Genomic DNA, 21,136 nt, shown 5'->3' with positions numbered 1-21,136 from the left:
CATGTGACAAGAGCCACAAGCTGACCTCTCTATGACATGTGCTGCAATGTGATGCGCAATATGCTGCGACGCACATGACAGTTTCTGTTGTTATCATATGATAGTTTGTAAGGCGAACTTCCGAAGTGTATCATTTTCACATACGACATCTAATTGGAATGATTCAAACGCCTATACAAAACTTATTTTATAAGCTAACCAATGAGAGAAGTTTGAATACGACCCAATAATCCAATCAAAATTTAAATATTCAGGTGCAAAAAACTACTTTTTCTAAAAATTTTGCGCATTCAAGCACTCAAATCGTTCACATTATCTCATTAGATCATTATAGGCCTTGAATCAAATTCACGAGAACATAATTCACCTAATTGACTACATTTTATGTCATATATCCACAGATTAAGATTTGATCATTTAACAGCCTATTTTCACAAATATAAATTTCTCAAAAATATCGTCACAATATATTCAAGCTAAAACTCAATCCATTCATTAAATTTCACCACTAACACCTTCACAACATGTTCACAACTTAATTTTAGCCCTTACTCCTCATTTCACCATATATTTACACATAAGGGCTAAGATTTATAAAATTATCACAATTTCACCAAATCATTGCTCTAAACATGCATGTAGATTCCATGGCAACTTTCGTATATAATTTTACACAAAAAAAGTGTTCATTATACAAAACTTAAGAACTTTCACCATAACGGCATGGCTATGTTGATCCTGACTTTTTCCTTGTGACTGGCTCACTAACTTTACTTGTAAAAATATAACCACGAGGTGAAATAATAATTTCAATGATAAAATAACTCTCTACTACTAATTATCACATGCAACTATAAGTAAGTATAACATAATATATAATTAAACACAGCATGCAATGTATGTTTCATTTTAACAAGATTATATTTCACTACTGATCACCACTTTTATAAACCATTTTCTCATCAATTCACAATTAATGACGTATAGCATAATTACTATCATCCAAACCTCTAAATCACCTCGACTTAAAATCATAGGTTCACCTTAGGCTAACACATATGCTCATTGGTCTTGAGTTCACCTTTAGTAGTAGAATCACCTAGCCAAAGGTGTTCTATTTCACTTTCAGACTATGATTTTCCCCTATTACACACAAAGAGGTGCTGTTGACTTCAACACTGCATCACATTGATATTAAGGAGTCTGAATCTCCAACATTGCACCTCAATAAGAACTACAAAGATAATTTTCAACACTACACCTTTATAGGTATTAAGGAGATACAATTCTCCATTACTACACCCCATCAAGTACTCCCTATAATCATATTTTTGTACCCATAATGCGTTCACACTTACAACTATACATGTGTGTGTGTGTGTAAATATAGTATATAACCACATGTTTCTACTCATTTGTTTAGTAAAAATTCATTTTCATGCAATAATCATGTAATATTATAAAACATGCTCAGTTTAAAACAATTACCTCGACCTTTCTGTCACAAAAAAAGTTATCTATGAATTTTCACAATCACTAACGACTTGCTACAAGCTTTCTTTCTCACTCTACATGCAGAATATGTCAATTTACACACAATTGATGCTATTGGTCAATTAACCTAATTGACCAGAAAACACATGCAGAATATGTCAATTTACACACAATTGATGCTATTGGTCAATTAACCTAATTGACCAGAAAACACTTAATTATTAATTAAGGTTATGATTAGCCATCTATTTTTTTTTTACTTAGTCATTCTAGGTTCATTAATACTGAATTACCACTTTCTATCGCTTCTAACAATCTCATTTTGCTTCTACCCTTTGAGTTAGGGCAAATTTAAGCATACAGTTTGAAAACTTTATTGTTCAACTCCAAACCCGTCACAAAATTTTAACTTGGCTCTCGATGACCCTTTTATTATTATTGGGTAAAAAACAAATCCTTTAAATCTTCCTAATTCAATTTCTCTATAACTTATACTAAGAAAAATTATAGTAGAATCGAAGTTAAGGATTATACGAAACTTACCTGATAAGTTACCGGTTGAAAATATCTCTCAAGCTCCAACAAACTCTTTCCCTAGTTAAGACTTCTCTTCTTCCCCATTCCCTCTTGTGTTTCTTTGTTTCCTTCTTCTAATTCATGAGATGACTCCCATACTTACTAGCCAAATTCCGTGGTGCATGGTAGCTTGTGTTGTGACACGTGGCATAGTAAAGAAAATCCTCATCATGCACACACACTTTATTTCGAAATGCAATCACTTCACCTATATTTATTCATTTAACATCTTAATGAGTTAAATCATCAAGTAATCATCTAAATTTATAATCATTTAGTAATTATTAATTCACCATTTATCAATAACTAATTACTGAATTTGAAAATCAGGATGTTACAGTTTTCATTATAATAATAATCAATTTCTTTAGTAACAACTACAAAATATTAATTTGATAGAGAAATTGTTATAATCTAATGAGCAAATTTTTATTTAAAAAAAATAAGTCTCATTTTTATTTTAACAAATATTAATTATATCGTCACAACAAAAATATATCAAGGATAGTTTTATCTTTTCACAATAAATTTTAATTATATTTTGATCATTTAGTCTTGCAAAATTAATATCCAAATTATTTAATCCTGTAGGGTAATTAATTATCTTCAAGGTCCTTGATTGTGCTTTCCCCATGATCAAATGTCCAAAACTCCAAATGCTGGGGCACTGGTGACGAACCCGCCCAAGCCACTGTGATAGACAACGACGTCGTTTTCACACCTGATCACTGATCATACCATTCCATTTATTATTATTGTTTTCCGGGAATTAAGAGCGAAAAATATTAAAACAATTTTAAACGGGTGGGTCTTGGCCAAAATTAATATTATAACAACAACAATTTATCTTAAAATTAATGTTGTAAGTATGAAGCGATATTTTCGGAAATCCGGTCCAGATTGATTGATATCAAGGAATAACAAATAATTGACGATGATGAAAGAAAAAAAATTAACCGTTGGAATCAAAAATGAAAAAAACTTTAATTAGTTTCACCTTTTAAAAATATAAGACATTTTTTTAAGGATCAAATAGCATAAATATTTTTAATATTTTAAAGTATAATTAATATATTTTTAAATATTCATAATAAATAAATTACTTTATATTCACTTTAAAATAAATAAGATCTAATAATTAATTATTTTATTAAAATAAAATTTAATTAAAAATATCTTATATTTTTTGACAAAACGAGTACTTATGGGGCACAAATAAAAAATTAACATGGAGTCATGATTTTCAAAATCAAGAAAGATTTCTTTCAATTAAGAATATTTACAGGACAGGATGGGATTAAAACACCTTTATCCTGTGTCTTGTCCTAAAAAAAATTTTTCGTATCTCATCTCGCTCAAAAGTCATCTCATCCCATTAAAGATTGGGAAGGGATCGAGACAAAATCAGGATGTCCTGCTATCTCGATAAATTGAATAATTTAGGAGAAAAAATTAGATAATAACATTCATTAAAAATTTTAAATCATATGATTTATTAAGTTCAAAATTAAAACAACACAAATACATAAATCATAAAAATTTAAAATTAATTATTAAATTATATTAATCACAACTACACATTATAATAACAGTTAAAAGTGATCTCCATGCTATAAGAATAGTAATAACAGGCAAGTCAAGCACAACATCAAAACATTATTTTTCTACTTTAGTTGAGATGTGTTAAGCTAATTACTCTTTCAAAAATAAAGCAAAAAATACGACATAAATAAAAGTTATTAAATAGATAGATATAAGAATAAATTATATTAATATAATTAATATTTAATGTCTATTTTTAAAATAAAAAATAATATATATATATATATATATATATATTCAGAACGAGGCAGGATGTCCCAATGGTAATTCTGTGTCCCGTCTCATTCACAAAATCCTATCTTGATTTTTTTCAGGTCAGGATGATATTGGAATGATATTGAATCAATTAGGATGAATACAAGCTGAACACCCTTAGGCCTTGTTTGGTACAAAGATATGAATTTTGAGGGATTGGGATTAGGATTGTGGTTGGGATTGGAATTGGGATTAAAATTGGGATTAAGACTTTAAAAATATGTTTGGTATGAAGTAATATTTGGAGGAAATACTTACATTAATTTTTTTTAATTCATCAAAAATGAGCAAAATATCATAATTCCCTTTATTATTAAGAAAAAAATACAGTCATCAAGATGAACAGTGCACAGCTCAGGGGAAGATATGGTGGATTTAGAGCTCTGCACTTTAGATTTGGAGCTTCCCAGGTGGATGCGGAGGAGCTGGAGGAAAGGGCGACAAGTAAGAAGGCAGTAAGAAGACAATCTCGAATGCAAGTCTAACAACAAATTAGATTTGAAAACGTATACATATGCATAGTTAAGGGAGGAAGAAGATGATCCCGTTGCAACCTTTCATCGTCGTTGCTTCTGTTCTTGCTCGCCCATTATCGAATCTGAAAACGTATTGATCTCAAACATCACCCAATTTGAAACAAGAAAATGAATCTTGCTTGCCCATTGTCGTTGCTTTTGTTCGTGCTTCTATTCTTTGCTTTATGATGCCGGTAAAGGAGGAAGTCATCTACAGCAAGAGGAAGTTGTTGATGGTGAGAGGAAGTTGTCGTCGAAATCATCCACGGTGAATTTGTCTGAGCGAAAAATTCCATGGAGAACGAGAGGGGTCAGATCTGGGCATATTTTAGGAGGGCATTTTGGTCAATGATAATTTCAATCTCAGGATTAATTTTGCAATACCAGAGGGATGATGGGTTTGAGTATTCTCACCTAAGTGAGACTAAACAATCCTAAAGATTAGTAAGTGACTCATACCAAACATGTTAAATGTGGAATCACTCAAACCCAATCCCAAACCCAACCCTCCAATGCTGTATATCAAACAGGACCCTACTTTTAATGATCAACTGCTCCTGAGTATAAAAGGTGGGGGATTCAACTTGGATGATATTTTGAGATCATTGCTCATTTGAGCTAAACTGCGTCCTTCCCGAACATCTTTATCGTGATATGAGAATTTGAGTGCTTAAGAGTGTTTTCACTGCCTATCTATTTAAAACCGATATACAGTGAACTATTTTTATAACTATATTAGTTTGAGATGAGTTTTGTAAAAGTCTTGTAATACAAGGATTATTTAGTTCTCGATGTATTTAGCAAAATCCAAAGAATTATAAGTTATAGGTGAGTTGGATGTAAAACATACAAGGATTATAATTAGATTATTATGGTGAAAAAAATACCTTAAATGTTTCTCAAATCAAGGGACTAAATCAATAAGAAATTCTCAAATAAACTAGGTGCATCATGTCATTTGTCAATTAATTTTGACAAATAATAGTAGAAAAAAAGAAAAAAAATTAAATATATTTTATTATAAGAATAAAATTAATTAAAATAATATTACATAAAATTTTAGTTAAATAACTAGAGACATTTTAATTAGATAGATCACAAATGACGTGACATATCTTAAGAATTTCTCCTAAACCAAGGCATAAGTTAGCAGACTGGATCAAGATAATTCTTCTAGTGTCTAATTATCTCCTTTCTTATTTATTATTTATCAGTTGACTATATTGAATTTTTTTTTTTTTGGAGCAGAAGACTATATTGATTTATTTCTCCTATTACAAACACAATGATAGCCAATCTGTCACTGATCACTTTGGATCTCTCTTGGAGCATGCATAATCATGAAGTGAACACAGCACATCATCAATGTACTTGTATTTTGAGTTATCCCCCTTTAAAATGTCCCGTCTTTCGCCGATAAGAAAAATTCAACTGTCAAAGCTCAAGAATAAGTATAATCTTTTAAGAAGTTTCAATTTAATTATTTATCCTATGTGTGGAGCATCAAAAGATATCTAATGTAATGATAATAAGATTATGTGATTATTGACACTGTAAGATTTGAACAACTTTGCTCACATAATCAATTTAGAGTTAGCGGCAAAAATGCTTCAATTTTTTTTTTTAAGTAATACTGGATACCTTACCTTTTAGCGGAAATAATGTCAACCTGAAAATTTTAAAAAAGGTGTAATTTTATCATGTTGTCAAGATTGATCATTTGTTGGCCGTTTGTTCTATTTTATTTGCCATTAGCTACTTACATGTCATCAATTACCATCTTAATTTAGCAAAAGCTCTGTAATTTTATATGACTGAAGTCAGAAATATTGTCAAGGAAGCTTAAGATTACCCATGAGAGAGGGTGGCCGGGGGGGAAGGGAGAGAGAAGATGTTAGTGTTTTTTATTTTTTAAATGCCAAGTGTCACCACGTGGCAAATAAAATGGAATCAATAGTCAACTCTGATGATAAGATAAAATTGCACACTTTTGAAAGTTCCACAATGATATTGTTCCAATTAAAAGACAGAGTATTCGGTGCTCGTTTCAGAAAATTTCAACATCTTTGCCCCTTAACCCATCAATTTAAGCATAATCAATCAATCATGGAAAGTTGTCTTGATTTATAATTTTATTGAATAAATATCAAATGATAATATGATTATTAATAAATGAGCAATTGTTTCTTTCAATTGACACATTGCCAAACACTCCTTCCAGAATTATTTATAAGAAACACTTCATAGTTCCTGAGAGGTAGTATCATTTGCTTGCTAGCAATTTGAATTAATGGTTTTTTCAACGACCATCAATATCATACAAAACTCTACTACTTCCAAAATTGTTTTCCTATAAGTATCCGTGTTATGCATCAACCTAAACTAGTCAACATTTTATTCATTTACATGTAATCTATGAAGAGTTCTCTGGTTGTAATTGCTGCTGCAAATATTGCTGTTGCCAGCATTGAAGTTGAATGAGCCCACACTTCATACTTCTCTCTTCCACCTGCGAAATATGCAGTGTAAACAACATTAATAACACATAAACGATAAATCAAAAGAATACTCATATGCAACGAGTCACTTCCTTTAAGCCATTCTAAGATTATATACATATATCACAAGCTTTCAAATGAGAAAATCGTCAATGTTAGCCTTCTAGTTTTTCACCATGAAACACAGATTTATGTTGATGGAAAATTTAGTATAAATAGAGGCTTCTTTCACTTCTACCAATGGTGAAGAGAAGTGTTTTTCATGCTTTGATAAACTAAATCTTTAATTTAGATACTTACGGTTAACATTTTAATTTCAAATTTGTGCTAGAAAAAATGGCATACATAATCTTTTGTTACCTCAAGAAAAGACATGGTCTGGAAAAGATCATGGAACTCATCTAAGAGTAGCTTCTCTTGGGAAACAACTTCTGCGAGTTTTGATATTAATGTTGCAACCTCGTCAGCCTGTTGATGAAACAATGTCAATTTAAATCTTTATTACATAAATTCTAACTAGAAAGTGTTTCTTATAAATATGTCTGGACTTGATAACAAATTAGCAACACAACATGAACATCAATAGGATCTCCACATACCACACGTGGAAAACTAGTTAGCATTGACTTCATGGAAACTGTAAGTTCATATGCATGTTTGAGAGCAACAGATACTGACGGTATGTCAACCTGCAAGCATAAGAACTTAGTAAATCGTGCCTTAAAGTTTAGTATATAAACATTCTATTTTATAGTAAAAATTGAAGAATGAAACATTTAGAAGAGCATGTAAGTGTGTGTTATAATCGAGTCTTTATTGAACCTACCTCTGCGCCTTCTATTAGCGGTAATTTGCAGACAATAGAATGAAGGCAATCTTTGGTCACGGTAATGGCTGAGATGTGCTGTCTTTCCAAATCTCCCCATGCTTCTAATAGCTTAATCTGCACAAAAACAAGAAGACATGCATAGAGAAGAGTCTTACTTTTTAAATCATATTTTCTTTGGACAAATCTTTATAATTAGGCGAGCTGTAATACTCACTTGGGATTGTATTATAAAGTCAAGCTTCATCTCAAGCTTTTCCTTCTCATATTGCATCTTTTTTTGCATCACTGAACGTTGTAACTTCGTGATACCATTCCAAGCATTTAGTAAATTGCTCTAAAACACATTGAAATGAACACTAAACATTATTATACAGATTTGGGGGAAAAGACTACGAAGTTAATGCCAGTATTAGAAGTTAGATACATACTTCTGCTTGAAAAGAAAGGCTTTTATTCACAGCTTTAGCTTTAGCATTTGCATATCGCCACTGCATCAATCGATTATCCAGCAATCGAAGCTGATAAACAGTATCCGAAGTACTCAATCCCGTTAAAGTTGAATTTGGAGACGATTTCTTGCTCCTGAAGAAATCGAAACCCATGTTAAGAAATTTATCCACGCCTTTAACTGCATGCGAAGGACTTGTGGGAGGCTTCAAGCTTGAAAATGAAATGAGTTTCTCCTTGCTTTCCACAGACATCGGTGGCGATCCTGACCTCCCTGGTGATAGAGCCCATTGCGATTTTGAGCTTTTATATCCGGAGAGAGAATTTGCCCTCTTGATCGCATTTTTTATGGTGAATTTCTTTAAGAATGACGAGTCCTCTGATGACAATGGATGCTGAATGTTCGAATCCGAAGTACCTCTTCGGCTTCGTCTTGACACATGATTCATATACTTCGATGGAACTTCTATCCCTAATTTCTTGGAACTTAAATCAGAAGTACCTGAAGGGACATCGCTGTAGTCTGATTCAGAATCAAGAGTCGTAGTAAATGATTCCGATTTTCCATACAGAACATTTTCATCTACTGATAATCTTCCTGGAACAACACTAAAATCCTTAGAACTGGAATTTACGGACGAGGACGAATTTCCCGGAAAACCAATTTTTCCAGTGTACCTCGTAGATCCACCGATAGCAGCGGGTTGATGATTTTCCTTGGAGCTATTATTATTACTATTACTACTACGATCAATTTGATCATTCTCAAACCTCTTGAACACACTGCAACTCCTCTGCTTAGTGAGAGTAAAAACAGAGCCAGTTTTTTCAGATTTCTCATAACTTTTGCGATCAAGGAAGTCTCTGAGCCTATCATTACCAAGATGATCCGCGAGAGTAGCGCCAAGGTAGTTTTTCTTCACCGTAGAGGACGAAGAAGGCCAAAGCTGTCCTCGAAAAAGAGCCGGGTCCTCCATACTCCGATGCTTTCGGATCTCAGTAATGTCAGACCCCTGTTTGCGTCGAATCGGCGAGATAGCCCCTCCGGGAGACGAAAATTCAGCTTCAAACGATGTGGTTGAGGTGGGAGAGAGAAATCGTGAACTGACTTCACGTGTTTTGCCTTTACGGTGCTTGTACGATTGAGAAGAAATCGCTGAATCCTTTTCCCTCTTGGTTGAAGACATGATAAGAAGTTTGGGTGGAGTGAGAGAGAATGACGACAAGTGTGGAGTTATTGTTGTGAGAAGATGCTTTCAGGTTCATATTATCTGTGAGGAGACGGAGAGTGGTACAGAGGAAGTGATTGGTGAAAGCTCCGCCTCTTGGTGTGAGACGCCGGCCGTTGACGGGCGACAGGTTCAATGGGTGACTGCCACGTGTCCACAATATTTCGGAATTTAAACGGCCTTAATGTATGCTTCTTGTTTGGATTACAAATGGCTAGTTTAAATTGAATCATTGTTCGAATTACAGATATTGCATTCAACATGTTGGTTTCGTTTCGAGTCGAAAAGGCTGTTGACTCCAGCATGCCGGTAGTTCGGAATTAGAAATTATATTTATATGAAACAGAATGGAATGGTTATGATTGTGAATCATAACTCGCTCCTTTGTTGTGAGAAAATCTTGATTTTGGAATTTTGCGCGGAATCATATCGTGAAACTTTTAGAAGAAACATTACGATTATTATCCATTTAAGCCACGGAGGATAACAAACTTTTTTGAAACTACCAAAAATGGATGGACCCTTCAATTTTATTTTTTTGGGCCCGAAAGATGGACACTTCATTGAACCTTGCATATATAAGGCATGCAAACTATTTTTTAGTAACAAGTTTATTTTTCACTTTTAATGTCACATCAACAATAAGCTGAAATCATTCAAATAATGCAAGATTTCATTTTTAATACAATAAAAAAATTTTTTTTACTCTAAAATTATTCTATGCGAGAACAATTTCTTTAGAAACACAAACTAAATACATTTCATGTTGCACATTTAGGCAATTTTTTTTTTTTGCTGTGTGTGTTAACTCAATAAAAAAGCAATTATGGACGGTGAATTTTTTTTTCTTAAAAAAAAAAGGATGTGTATAGCTCAAGTCAAAACCCTGTACAAAACACAAGACTCACCTATCGTATTCTAGTTCTATCACTAAATGCATAAACTATCGGGATCAACAAATTCAGACGCACACAAACACACAATTTGGCAATTTGCGATTCAAGGAGGGGAAAATATGAACCACGTTACTTTGCGGGGGCAGGATACCACGAAACTCAAAACTTAAGTGAAAATCTCGCAAGAAATATCCAATCTCAAACTCCTATCTATTTCACCAGTCTCATTCAATTGAATAAACGTAATATTATCATCACTGCCTTTTAACCATGAAAATCCTTTCAGCATGTCAACATCTCGAACAGGTGCAACTTTCACTTTTAAATAAATAGCCACAATTTTATTTCTTTTAATTGATGGCACGAGAGCTACAAATATGTTTACGCCTTTGGAGCCAGACTGCCAATATGAAACTAGTATTGCAACTTTTGAGGAACCTGGAGAAATGTAGAAAGTTCCAATAAACAAGGGCAAGTAATGTAGGAGTAGCTCGCAATCCAGCTCGACGATTGGGACTATAACTAAAATTCCTTCCTAAGTTGATATGATCGAATGACAATTAATATCCATATGCTACAACAGAATATCAAGAATCAAATGAGTACTCCCATGTCACTACAAAAAATTGTACAAGCATTTCTTGGTTCAGGCTACAAAATTCAAACCTCAAAACCCGGCTTGTCTGTTCAAGGGGTCACCCAACCTTCTGGTTCCATGGTCGTTGAAAATCGCACAGCTGTAATAACAACAGAGAATAATCATTACCCAGCAGGGGCTTGTACGATTCCAGTCCTAGTCATGGACCAAGGAAGAACTTCCAAGTTCCTAATAAAGCGTGGTTATAAATCAATGAAAGTTGCATTTTTGCAATAAAGGATGAGAGTAATCGACATATTTCTCCCACATAGGCTTATACTTCTCAATTGCAATCTTCAGCCATGGTTTGGAGTTCCCATTGAAGTGCAGTACAGCTCCTTTCTCTACTAACTGCGGATCAACAGTAGTGTAGCCGAATCCCAATACATGCCAAAACGGATCTAAGGGTTCAGTTAATCCATAAAACGTCAACAGGCCAGGTGGCAAGGTACCAAGTTTCCATAATGTCCGGTCAACATTCTTTTCCTGCCAGTAGTGGTAGATGCCTGTGACGTTCCTTTTCCTCCATTCAACCAAATCAAATACATTCATCCCAAATGCCCATCCACACGCATCCGGATCAAAATGTGCTCGTATAAGAGGATGGGAGTAATTCAGGTATTTATGGTATCTATGAAATGTCTCCATGCATGTCTCAACAGCTCCGTTAACATTGCCATTCAAATCGATGGAGAAAAGTGGAGAGAGATCGTTCTGAACCACAACATCATCATCAAGAAACACCACCTTCTTTAGTGCAGGAAAAACTTCAGGAATATAAAACCTTAGGTGGTTGAGCATGGAGAGATATTTAGGGTTCCGAAACTTGATTGGCGTCTTGCCATCATCACTATTGCCAGAAAAGTAGTAGTTCTGTATTTCTGAGTCTTGGAGTTGCTTAAGAACTGGAACATATGAAGCATTTAACCAGCTGAAGTCTTCAAACTTCTGAACCTCAACAGTCACTCCACGGAAGTCGTTCATGGCAAACCATGCCTTCATCGCAGCATAATTTATTTCATCAGTGACGAGGTGGAAAACTACCATTTCAGGATGTTTAGAGTTTATTGCAGTTGAATTGACCACTACTGAAGTAGCAATGATGTTATCAGAGAACACGCAAAAGTGGTAAAGATTGTTGTCTTTTAGCTTCATCTCCACTTGCCTCTTTTCCATCAATTTCTTTTGCAGATTAAGGTTTCTGAACCATTCAGTTGTCAGCCGCACACCAAGGCAGTATAGGCTTTTTGGGACTTCTTCAGCAGCTATTTGTCCATATTTTGAACTCTTTTCAGACACAGAACTCGATTGTTCTTCAAGAGTTTGAATTTTTGCTTTCAGTCTCATGATCATTGTTGCACTGTCATAATGCAGCTGCTGGGCCTGGTATAGCATTAATGCCATATCACGAATAGCATGTTCTGATTCCATAGTTGTTAAAGGGGCACGCCTTGTAGCAGCCTTTGAGAGAAGAATCTTTGAATTGCGAATCTGGGCACTTAATTCCCAAGCAAATTGAAGATTGTTACTTTCTTTTGCTATGACAACAAAAGCTTTTGCTAAGGATATCTGGTCATTCAGTTGTCTGGTCACTGAGTTGGGGCTCAACATCTCTTCAGTAATATTAAGGCCTTCCAGAATCCTATCATGTTTGTACGTTCTCTGCATAACAGTGTTTAAGAAGTAATATGTAAACATAAGGATGATAAGGACTATAACTATTATCGCGCCCTCACTCAGGAACATAATGACCTTACACAGGAAGTAAATCTTATGCTTAGAATTTCATAATGATAACTTAAGCATTCCATGGAAGCAGCATTGTAACAATTTGAATCAAATCAAAGTTTTGTTTCATATGACCCTCATAATCTCTCCAGCCTAGTTTAACAATTTAATACAAAAGTTCAATCATCATAGGCAATATCATAGTAAATATAAAAGAAAATAATAATAAAATCCCACCGAAATATATAAATGACAATCAGATTTCTTGAAATACCATAATTCCTTTGAAATCCCTGGGTACCTTTCCGACATTAGTGATTTTAAATTAAATGACTAAATTGCCCCTTATTTAAAATAAAAATAACGGGTCTAACTCTATTTTTTTAATCACAACTTTTGTTTTGTGAATTGTAAAAATTGAATAAGAAATCACAACTTCTCAATGAAACTTCTTTTATGATTGATAAACAAGTTTTAAAAATAATCAGTCTTAATAACAACTTTTATTTAAGCAATCACATCTTTGATTCTATGAATTATAAAAAGTAAACAAGAAATCACAACTTCCACGTGAAATTTATTTTATTCTTAAAGTCAAAGTTCCAAAAATAATTGATCACAACTTTTATTATGTGAATTGTAAGAATTGAACAAGAAATCATAATTTCCCACATGCAATTTCTTTTATGATTGAAGTCTAGGTTTTAAAAATAACCAATTATAACTTTTGCTTAAACAATCACAACTTTTATTTTGTGAATTGCAAAAATTGAATAAAAAATTACAACTTTTCACATAAACCCATTATTTTTTATTTTAAACAAGGAGCAATTTAGTCATTTAACCTAAAATTATTAATGTCAGAAAAGTTTATAGGGATTTCAAAAGAATTATGGCATTTCGATGGGCTTGATTGTCATTTATATATTTCAATATGATTTTATTATCATTTTTCCTAAATATAATTACAAGGAATAGAGAGGTACTGATATTTTGGTATTTACATGACAACACTTTAAAGAGTTAAGGCAGTTACAACACAATCTCAAGTTTATTCTAGCTATCCCATAACAAGGTTCACCAATAGTCTGGTACTCTGGTTAGGCACACCTTATGCAGAAATATCACTGAAGTAATTTAGTCAAATTTGGATCAATTTCACATAGATATTTGTAAGTCATTGTTCGCTTGCCTGATATAAAATGATGACTTAAATGTATCAACTTTGAACAAAGATAATAATTTGACCTGGCAATATCAGCTTCAGCGAGACATTATGGACTAGTATATTAGGAACTAAAAAAGATATATTGTACGTCATTTTATACGTAAACATGTCCAGCAATTGAACAATGAAATCCAATCCAGCATAACAATGCAAATCTAAGCTAAAGAGCTAAGGCTGCAGAGAAGTAAAATCCAGTATAAATAGTATTGTTTCTATTATTCAAACCAGAATTTGATTCAACTCACTCCTCAATAATCCCTTTGAACTTTGAAGTCAAAACGTGGAATGGAAGGAAACAAAGAAACAGTGAGAAAATATATGACATGATTGAGAAGTGACAATTTCGTCACACAAATAAATGCATGATTCTCAGGAAAACAGGGTAGCGCAACTAATAAATTTTTGAAGAAGATGGAGAAAAAGAAACACGCATGCCATCTCATCAACAATCACCGTTCCTAGGTCTCATTGCTCACACGAGGAATATAGTAGATGGCCCAAGAAAGACAAGAAACCAGCTATAGACTTATAGTGAACAGAATGCGCATATGTAAACAAACATTAAAAAAAAAATCGCTTCCTTAAATCTACATCTTCCTCTTCACTGGAATTTAGTTTCAAGCCATGAACTCTATAACTCCAACAACATGAATCTTTCAACCGATTGACAAAACCAAAACAAGAATAGACCTTTTTACCTTGTATAAAGCAGGTCTAGACTGAACCTGATTCCCTTTGCTCAAGACATAAATAAAGAGAAGAACTACTACGCTGAACAATGCCCACCATAAAACATCCGGAACCCTCCTTCTTACCGGCCTTCGAAAATCAGCCGCCCTTCGCCTCATAGCTTAGCTATATCCGACTTTCCCAAAATTCAAAAATTTGGTTTCCCGTCGCTAATTCCGGGAAAAATAATGCTTGAGGGGAAGTTTCTGATAGCCGCAGAGAGAATTGAGACGGCTTAGCAGCGAGGGGTATGCTCGGGATCTGTGAGGTTGCAAGTTTTTACCAAGATCCGCAAGAACTGAGTTTTTCGGATTTGGATCTTTGAGGTTAAAAGAATCAATCTTTGAGTGGTTCTGTGATTTTCCTTTCGGCGGGTTTGAGCCGGCGTAGAGCTTCGTGGCCACTAAGCAGAGAAATGATTTCTTTCGGGACAGAATGAGAAGAAGACAGTTTGGATATGAGGAGTGGGGTTAAGCCATTGCCATTATGAATGTGATCGGGTGGGAGATGCAGTGCAGTACTTTAATATTGGCGATCTGCTTTCCGCCGATGTTGACTAACGGCTCTGATCATGCCATGTCAGCTGAAATATAAACTTTGGGTCCGCCATTTCATTCAACTGTGAACTACCATGTTTTGTTTTGTTTTTTCTTTTTAGTATCTACAATTATTATTGCTAGTATAATTATTATTCTTTTAAATGCCGAAAAAAATAGGAGCCGAATCCAGTATTGTAAATTAAAATTATCATCAGCGAGATGTTAATATAACATAGAATAACGAAGAAGAAAAACAGATCATGCATCACAAAACTTCCACGTGGAATCAGTAATCCAATATTACAAGGACTTTTGTGTTGTTACTTTATATACTTGTAAGATCAAAATCACTTAATTCTCCATATTTATAAGTTGTAACTTGACACTCACCGGTGAAACAAATTAGTTAAATCTACTTAAATTGATATATCCTACCTTGATTGATTGAGATTTTTTTATTTTAGTTACACGCAACTTTTACAGTCTAATCATGTGAGTGGCGATCAAAGAGAGGATAAAAACATATTTTTAACAAGGTCTTTCTAATTTAAGGTTCACGTTATAAACATCATTAGAACACCTAGACATTATTATAATATCATTGATAGCATATCGAAAGTTTAAATATATTCACTTCATTTAAAAATATAAAATATTTTTAATCAAACCTCACTTTTTAATATAATAGTTATATATTTTTTAACTAACCATATATTTTCATATTCGTCCCTATTAAACACCCTATAATAAATATATTTATTATCAATAGAGACACTTTAAAAAAAATAATGATTACACTTGAAAGATTAAAAAATTTTATATTTTAAATATTTAACTTTTCAAAAAATACCTTACAATTTTTAATGAAGGGAGTACCTTAACAATCTCTTTTCTTATATTATATGGTATAAAAATTTGGCTTATATTATATGATATAAAAATTGGGCTTCGAGATTTATATATATATATATATTGAATTAAAAAACTTAAAACTGAAGGAGACTGATTTGTGAGCCTATATTGAAGACTACTCAAAGAGTTTCATGGCATAGCCTTTAATCTCTATAACAATGTAAATCGTAAACAATTTTCACTCGTCCTGGCGTGTCCCATCTAACTTTTCGACGGGACATACTAGGACAAGTGACGCCACTAAGGACCCAGTGAGGGATTGAACGAGAGCACCGACAAAGGAGCATCATCATAAAACTTGTTTCTTAATCTCTTCCGTCCGAATGGCGGAATAGTCGCCTTTTGTTTCCTTCCCAGATCCCAAATGTCAATTAAATACGAGAATTCTAGGCGATGCGCCTAGCTCTTCACGCTCTAACATTGTGATGATCACACGAAGACAAAGTCTGAACTATTTTCTAAGCTTAGCCATCCATGTTTATTACGAAATCAGAGAACCAATCATAACAAGAAAATAATTGGAGCATTGGACATAAGCTAACTTTAAACAACGCAAGTACAAAATTTTACTTTTCGATTCAAGTTCACAGTCCTCTGGATCAGGAACTCAACTTTCTCCTTTTTCCTAATATTTTTATATGGAAACAATATACGATGGAAACAATCCTTCCTTCGGCTGCCAAACCTCTGGTACAAGATGTCCTAGGCTTCCTAGAAAGGCCTCCCGAATCCTCCTAAATGAAACAGAGAATGAAGAAAAGCTGACTCACTAACAAGTGGGATATTAACAAACGTGCCTAGAAGGGCGCACCTTATGCACGCCATCATTGTTAGAACATAAGCCAATGCCACACCGGCCCAGTAGTACATCCCAAATGTTCCATTGAAGTGTACTAGCGGCATGAATTGCTTGAATACCACAGCACTTGCAGAGCAATTTCCAACAAGATTCCCATCATTACGTGAAATCTGAAGAGAAGAGGCAAGTCCTTATTTTTTACGACAACTACAACTGCCAAATAGCAGTATATCATTGGAAACCAGCTTGGCAATCGATTGACAGCTCCCGGGATGTAATAAACCAAATCTTGAAAGCATTTAAAGTTTTCAATGAAAGGCTGAATGTAAAATCCAGTATCAGACATCTTCAACGATATTAGATAGGGAATGCAGGACAATGTCCTCCACCACCATTCTGGCTTTTCAGCTGTTGAAGGGATTCGGAAGCCAGAAGAGTGATATATGTAAGCTTGACTGCAGGTCATAGATTTGCGGCTTCGAGATATTGAAGGAAGTGTAACTAATTGGCCAGCTTGATCTCCTCTAAACAGAGGAGATGAAACTGCAGTGATTTGAAGAACTGATTTCCCTGAAATCAAAGGTTCGGAGATTAAAAGAATTAATAAGATTCTTTAACAATGTACTGAAAGGATAATAATCAATTCAATAATATGCTGTTTCATCTAATCAAACCAAGTCAACTCTTGATTCCTACGGCAGAGAAGCTTAAGGTATACCTCGAACATTGCATGCAAAATTTGCTGAGTGGATTCTAGCGACCCATCTATTTGGACTTAAATCTTTATTCCTGGTAGAAAAACAATTACAAGAAGATTAAAAGTACACAAATACACATATTGGCAAAGCAAGGGAGGAAGATTTGCACAAATTGAAAATGCTTGTGCACAAACACCCATCCAAACAAAATACCAGAAAAAGAACCTGAATGAAAGTACCATCATAATGTCAAAGCTAACAAGTACATCATAATGATGACTACAAAAAGCTCCTCATTTCTGAAACATGTCGCAAAAATTTGTTCATTGGAAAAATCTTTTCGACACTGTACAGTTTTCCAATAACCACAAGAAAAAAACTTTCTTCTGCTATTTCTGGAGCTTCCAGTGGATCAATGGCACTACCCTTTTTGTATAATTTACCATGATCTCTTTAGGGCCCATTCTACTAAGACCAACCATCATTTGTTGTTTACCACCAGTCACCAAGGTGCACGTTGATACTACTCCAAGAAAATCTTGTTCAATCAGCTAATTCTCCTGATCTTGAATTGAAATTGGATCAGCCAGGGATGGAGGTTGAAAACATCCACCCTGGTCCCTCGTAGTAGAAATTGCAAGTCAAGCAATGCATTTCACAACAAAAGGAAGACAATGAGAACAAATTTTTCACCCTTCATTCTTAGGTAATAGAGAAACTTAATATATATATATATATATATATTTCAAGAACATACCCTTAGAATTATCCACTTGTTTTCAAACTATTCCCCAGTCATAAGAATTTTCAAATTTCTCTCAAAGTAGATCAATACCTTTTAAATTCCTTTGCTATAAATATCAACTAACACAGGAAACAGATTTGCCCTGCCGCATGTAGACTAAACAAGAACCAGCAATGTAACAAGACAATGCATCTTTGATTCTTATTTGCATACTTAAAACAACCAACAGGAAGAGGTACCACCCCCTGGTAAATCTACTCTGTCAATTGATAAACATGATTTTGAAATGTAGTGCTAGAAAACCAATAATCAACCTTATAAAGCACTGCAAATAGTATTGAGCTCTGACAAATAATGTTTCTTAAGTTTACAATTCAGATCCTCATGGACTACATGCCACTCCTTCTAGCCATACGCAGCACAAAGATGGCATCCTCTTGCTTCTGAACTATAGGAGCAAGTTCCATGGATGATTTTGTCATTATAATATATGATGTATCAAATATTAATATTCAAAATTTTTGGTATACATAAGTATGGAGAAAAATATAAAATCATTTGCAAGCCAACGATACAAACCCCTCACTATATATCAAACACTTCTAATAACTTGAGCATTTCATTTGCGCAATAAATAATAATTGAATTGCTCCCAATACCCAAATAGACTAGTATTTTTCAAAAATTTACTTATCTTCGAACTTGGCGGTGTTGGATTTCTTTAGCAAAATCTACAAGTCATTATGTGTTTGATGGGACAAGACTACACGCTCAATATATCAATGTCCAGTACATATTTTACGTGATTGTGTACAAATGAGTGCACTGAAGGCACATTATAATGACAGATGGGTCGCCGGATGGAAAAATAAATTCTTATTATGCATTGTCAGTTTGTACACACGCATGCATACAAAAAGAACTTGCGATTGTACAATTTTCTACAAGAATCTAAAATCTTGAAACTGGTGTTCATATAAAGATTCAGATGACACTTGAAATACCTAATGACTGTAAATATAATTTGTTGGAAAGCAGATAGAAATGAGAATTTGGGAGGGCATTACAATCAACCAGTATTCCAGCAATTATAAACAAAAAACCAATTATCAGCTTTTGTCAAAAAAGAAAAAAAGAACATGTTCTATTCCTAAGAGTGAAAAAACTACCATTTCTTTAATGCACTGCATCAAGCTAACAAACTACAATATGAGGAACAATAAGGACAACTATTAAGCATATTTCTTGGAACTGAAAAATATCTTACATAACAGCATCTCTGCTCCCAGGCCGTCGCATAAATGTATATGTTAAAAACTAGAGCAGGAAAAAGAAAAAAGAAAAAAGAAGGCAAAACTCGAGGTTGCGTGTGTCCCGAGAAAAAGACGGAGATCGTGAACGGAAAACGAGGAAGGAGAAATGGAGAGGCGGTAAACAAACCTGAAGGAATCGGAGGGAGGAGTGCAGAGAAATTGAGAAGGCGAAGCTGCGGTGAGTGCTGGAGCCATACCCGATGAGAGGATGGCTTTTGATCTAGTCGGATTCAAGCAAAAGAAACAGCGAGTCAAGGACACCTTATTTATAGTTATAAAATAATATAATTATATTTTATCGTATTTATACTTATAAATATCAGCATCGCCGAATATTGGAACACTCCGGACCTCGGACTCGGTAGGATTTGCAGTCGCAGGTCGCTGGCGGTGATTGATTCCGTGACTAGCAAAAAAAAAAAAAAAAAAAAATTTAATGTGAAAAAATTATCATCAATCTTAGGGTTAAGTTAAGCTAACTCTTAACTTTTCTTCTCCTAAAATAATTTTATTTCCGTACTCATAAATGAGATAATTTTATTCATAAATTATTCTTTTAAATAGTAAAAAAATAAAAATATAAGAATTTTAAACATTAAAAAAATGTAAGAATATATAATAAAATATGAGTAAAGTATAAATATTTAAAATTATATTTTTTAAAAATTTTAATATTAGTAATTAGTAATAATTAATAATGTCGCATAGTTAAAGCATTTAAAATATTATTATTATCAACATTCCTGTTTCTTAATTTCGTAACTAACAAATTTTTATATTTTCAAGGATACTTTTTCTCATCTTTTAGTTTTTTAAATTTATTTATTTATTTATTATTGGCTATTATTAATTTATTTTTTATTTTATTATTATTTTTTAATCAATATGATTATTTTAATCAATACTGATCTGATTTTAATTTAACCCCTTATTGAATTACTGATCTTTGAACTATTAATTTCATCGGTTTAATAATTAGTTTAATTTTTAATACTTTAAATTATATTAATTACAGGACAACCGCTACACTCAATCTTTAATTTTACCCTCGGAGTGAAAATTATGTGTGAAATTCTTACAATTTCTTGCAAATTATATATTGCATAATATTATGCTCATCCTGCACACTGAAAGTGAAAAGTATGCGTGAAATTATTCTCTACACACAGCCTTGTGATATAATCTTGATTTGTCTTGCCCTATCAGCACTTGTTCTGGTAAAACTAAAAAATAAAAGTATCGTTGGGGTAGCTCCTCTTGCTCTTGCCTCTCAATTCCGTTATATATATATATATATATTGCCGCCAAGCTTAAATAGCATTGAGAATAGAGAGACACATGAAAATCGGATTTCATTGGCAATTTCCTCTGCATGGGAAAAATTAATTACTCTTCTTCGAGCTATTTACCAAATGGCCATTTTCACACCTTATTTTCTCTTGACCACACAATATAAATTATTCTTAA

At 33.5% G+C, this 21,136-nt stretch overlaps 2 protein-coding genes and 1 pseudogene across 2 annotated transcripts; all 3 read right to left on the bottom strand.

Annotated features, from left to right (window-relative positions):
• Nucleotides 1–6,704: 6,704 nt before the first annotated feature.
• On the bottom strand, nt 6,705–9,403 carry LOC129313245 (QWRF motif-containing protein 3). The gene is made up of 6 exons (XM_054956210.1): nt 8,198–9,403; nt 7,984–8,103; nt 7,767–7,883; nt 7,540–7,629; nt 7,301–7,408; nt 6,705–6,951 (listed from the first exon to the last, which is right to left on the bottom strand). Exons 1-6 carry the CDS (start codon nt 9,401–9,403, stop codon nt 6,856–6,858), a joined length of 1,737 nt encoding a protein of 578 aa, XP_054812185.1. The 3' UTR covers nt 6,705–6,855.
• Nucleotides 9,404–10,768: 1,365 nt separating this feature from the next.
• On the bottom strand, nt 10,769–15,134 carry LOC129314516 (probable galacturonosyltransferase 10). Its single transcript, XM_054957966.1, has 2 exons — nt 14,633–15,134; nt 10,769–12,640 (listed from the first exon to the last, which is right to left on the bottom strand). Exons 1-2 carry the CDS (start codon nt 14,780–14,782, stop codon nt 11,189–11,191), a joined length of 1,602 nt encoding a protein of 533 aa, XP_054813941.1. The 5' UTR covers nt 14,783–15,134; the 3' UTR covers nt 10,769–11,188.
• A 1,416-nt stretch (nt 15,135–16,550) lies between these two features.
• Nucleotides 16,551–19,947, bottom strand: LOC129312920 (protein TIC 20-IV, chloroplastic-like; annotated as a pseudogene).
• Nucleotides 19,948–21,136: the final 1,189 nt, after the last annotated feature.

The sequence above is a fragment of the Prosopis cineraria genome, unplaced genomic scaffold (genome assembly GCF_029017545.1).
Source record: "Prosopis cineraria cultivar Desert tree isolate PC_DT_omini unplaced genomic scaffold, ASM2901754v1 PC6, whole genome shotgun sequence".
Taxonomy (NCBI): Eukaryota; Viridiplantae; Streptophyta; class Magnoliopsida; order Fabales; family Fabaceae; genus Prosopis; species Prosopis cineraria.
Note: the sequence above shows the minus strand (reverse complement) of the source record. Positions and strands in the feature narration are given on the sequence as shown.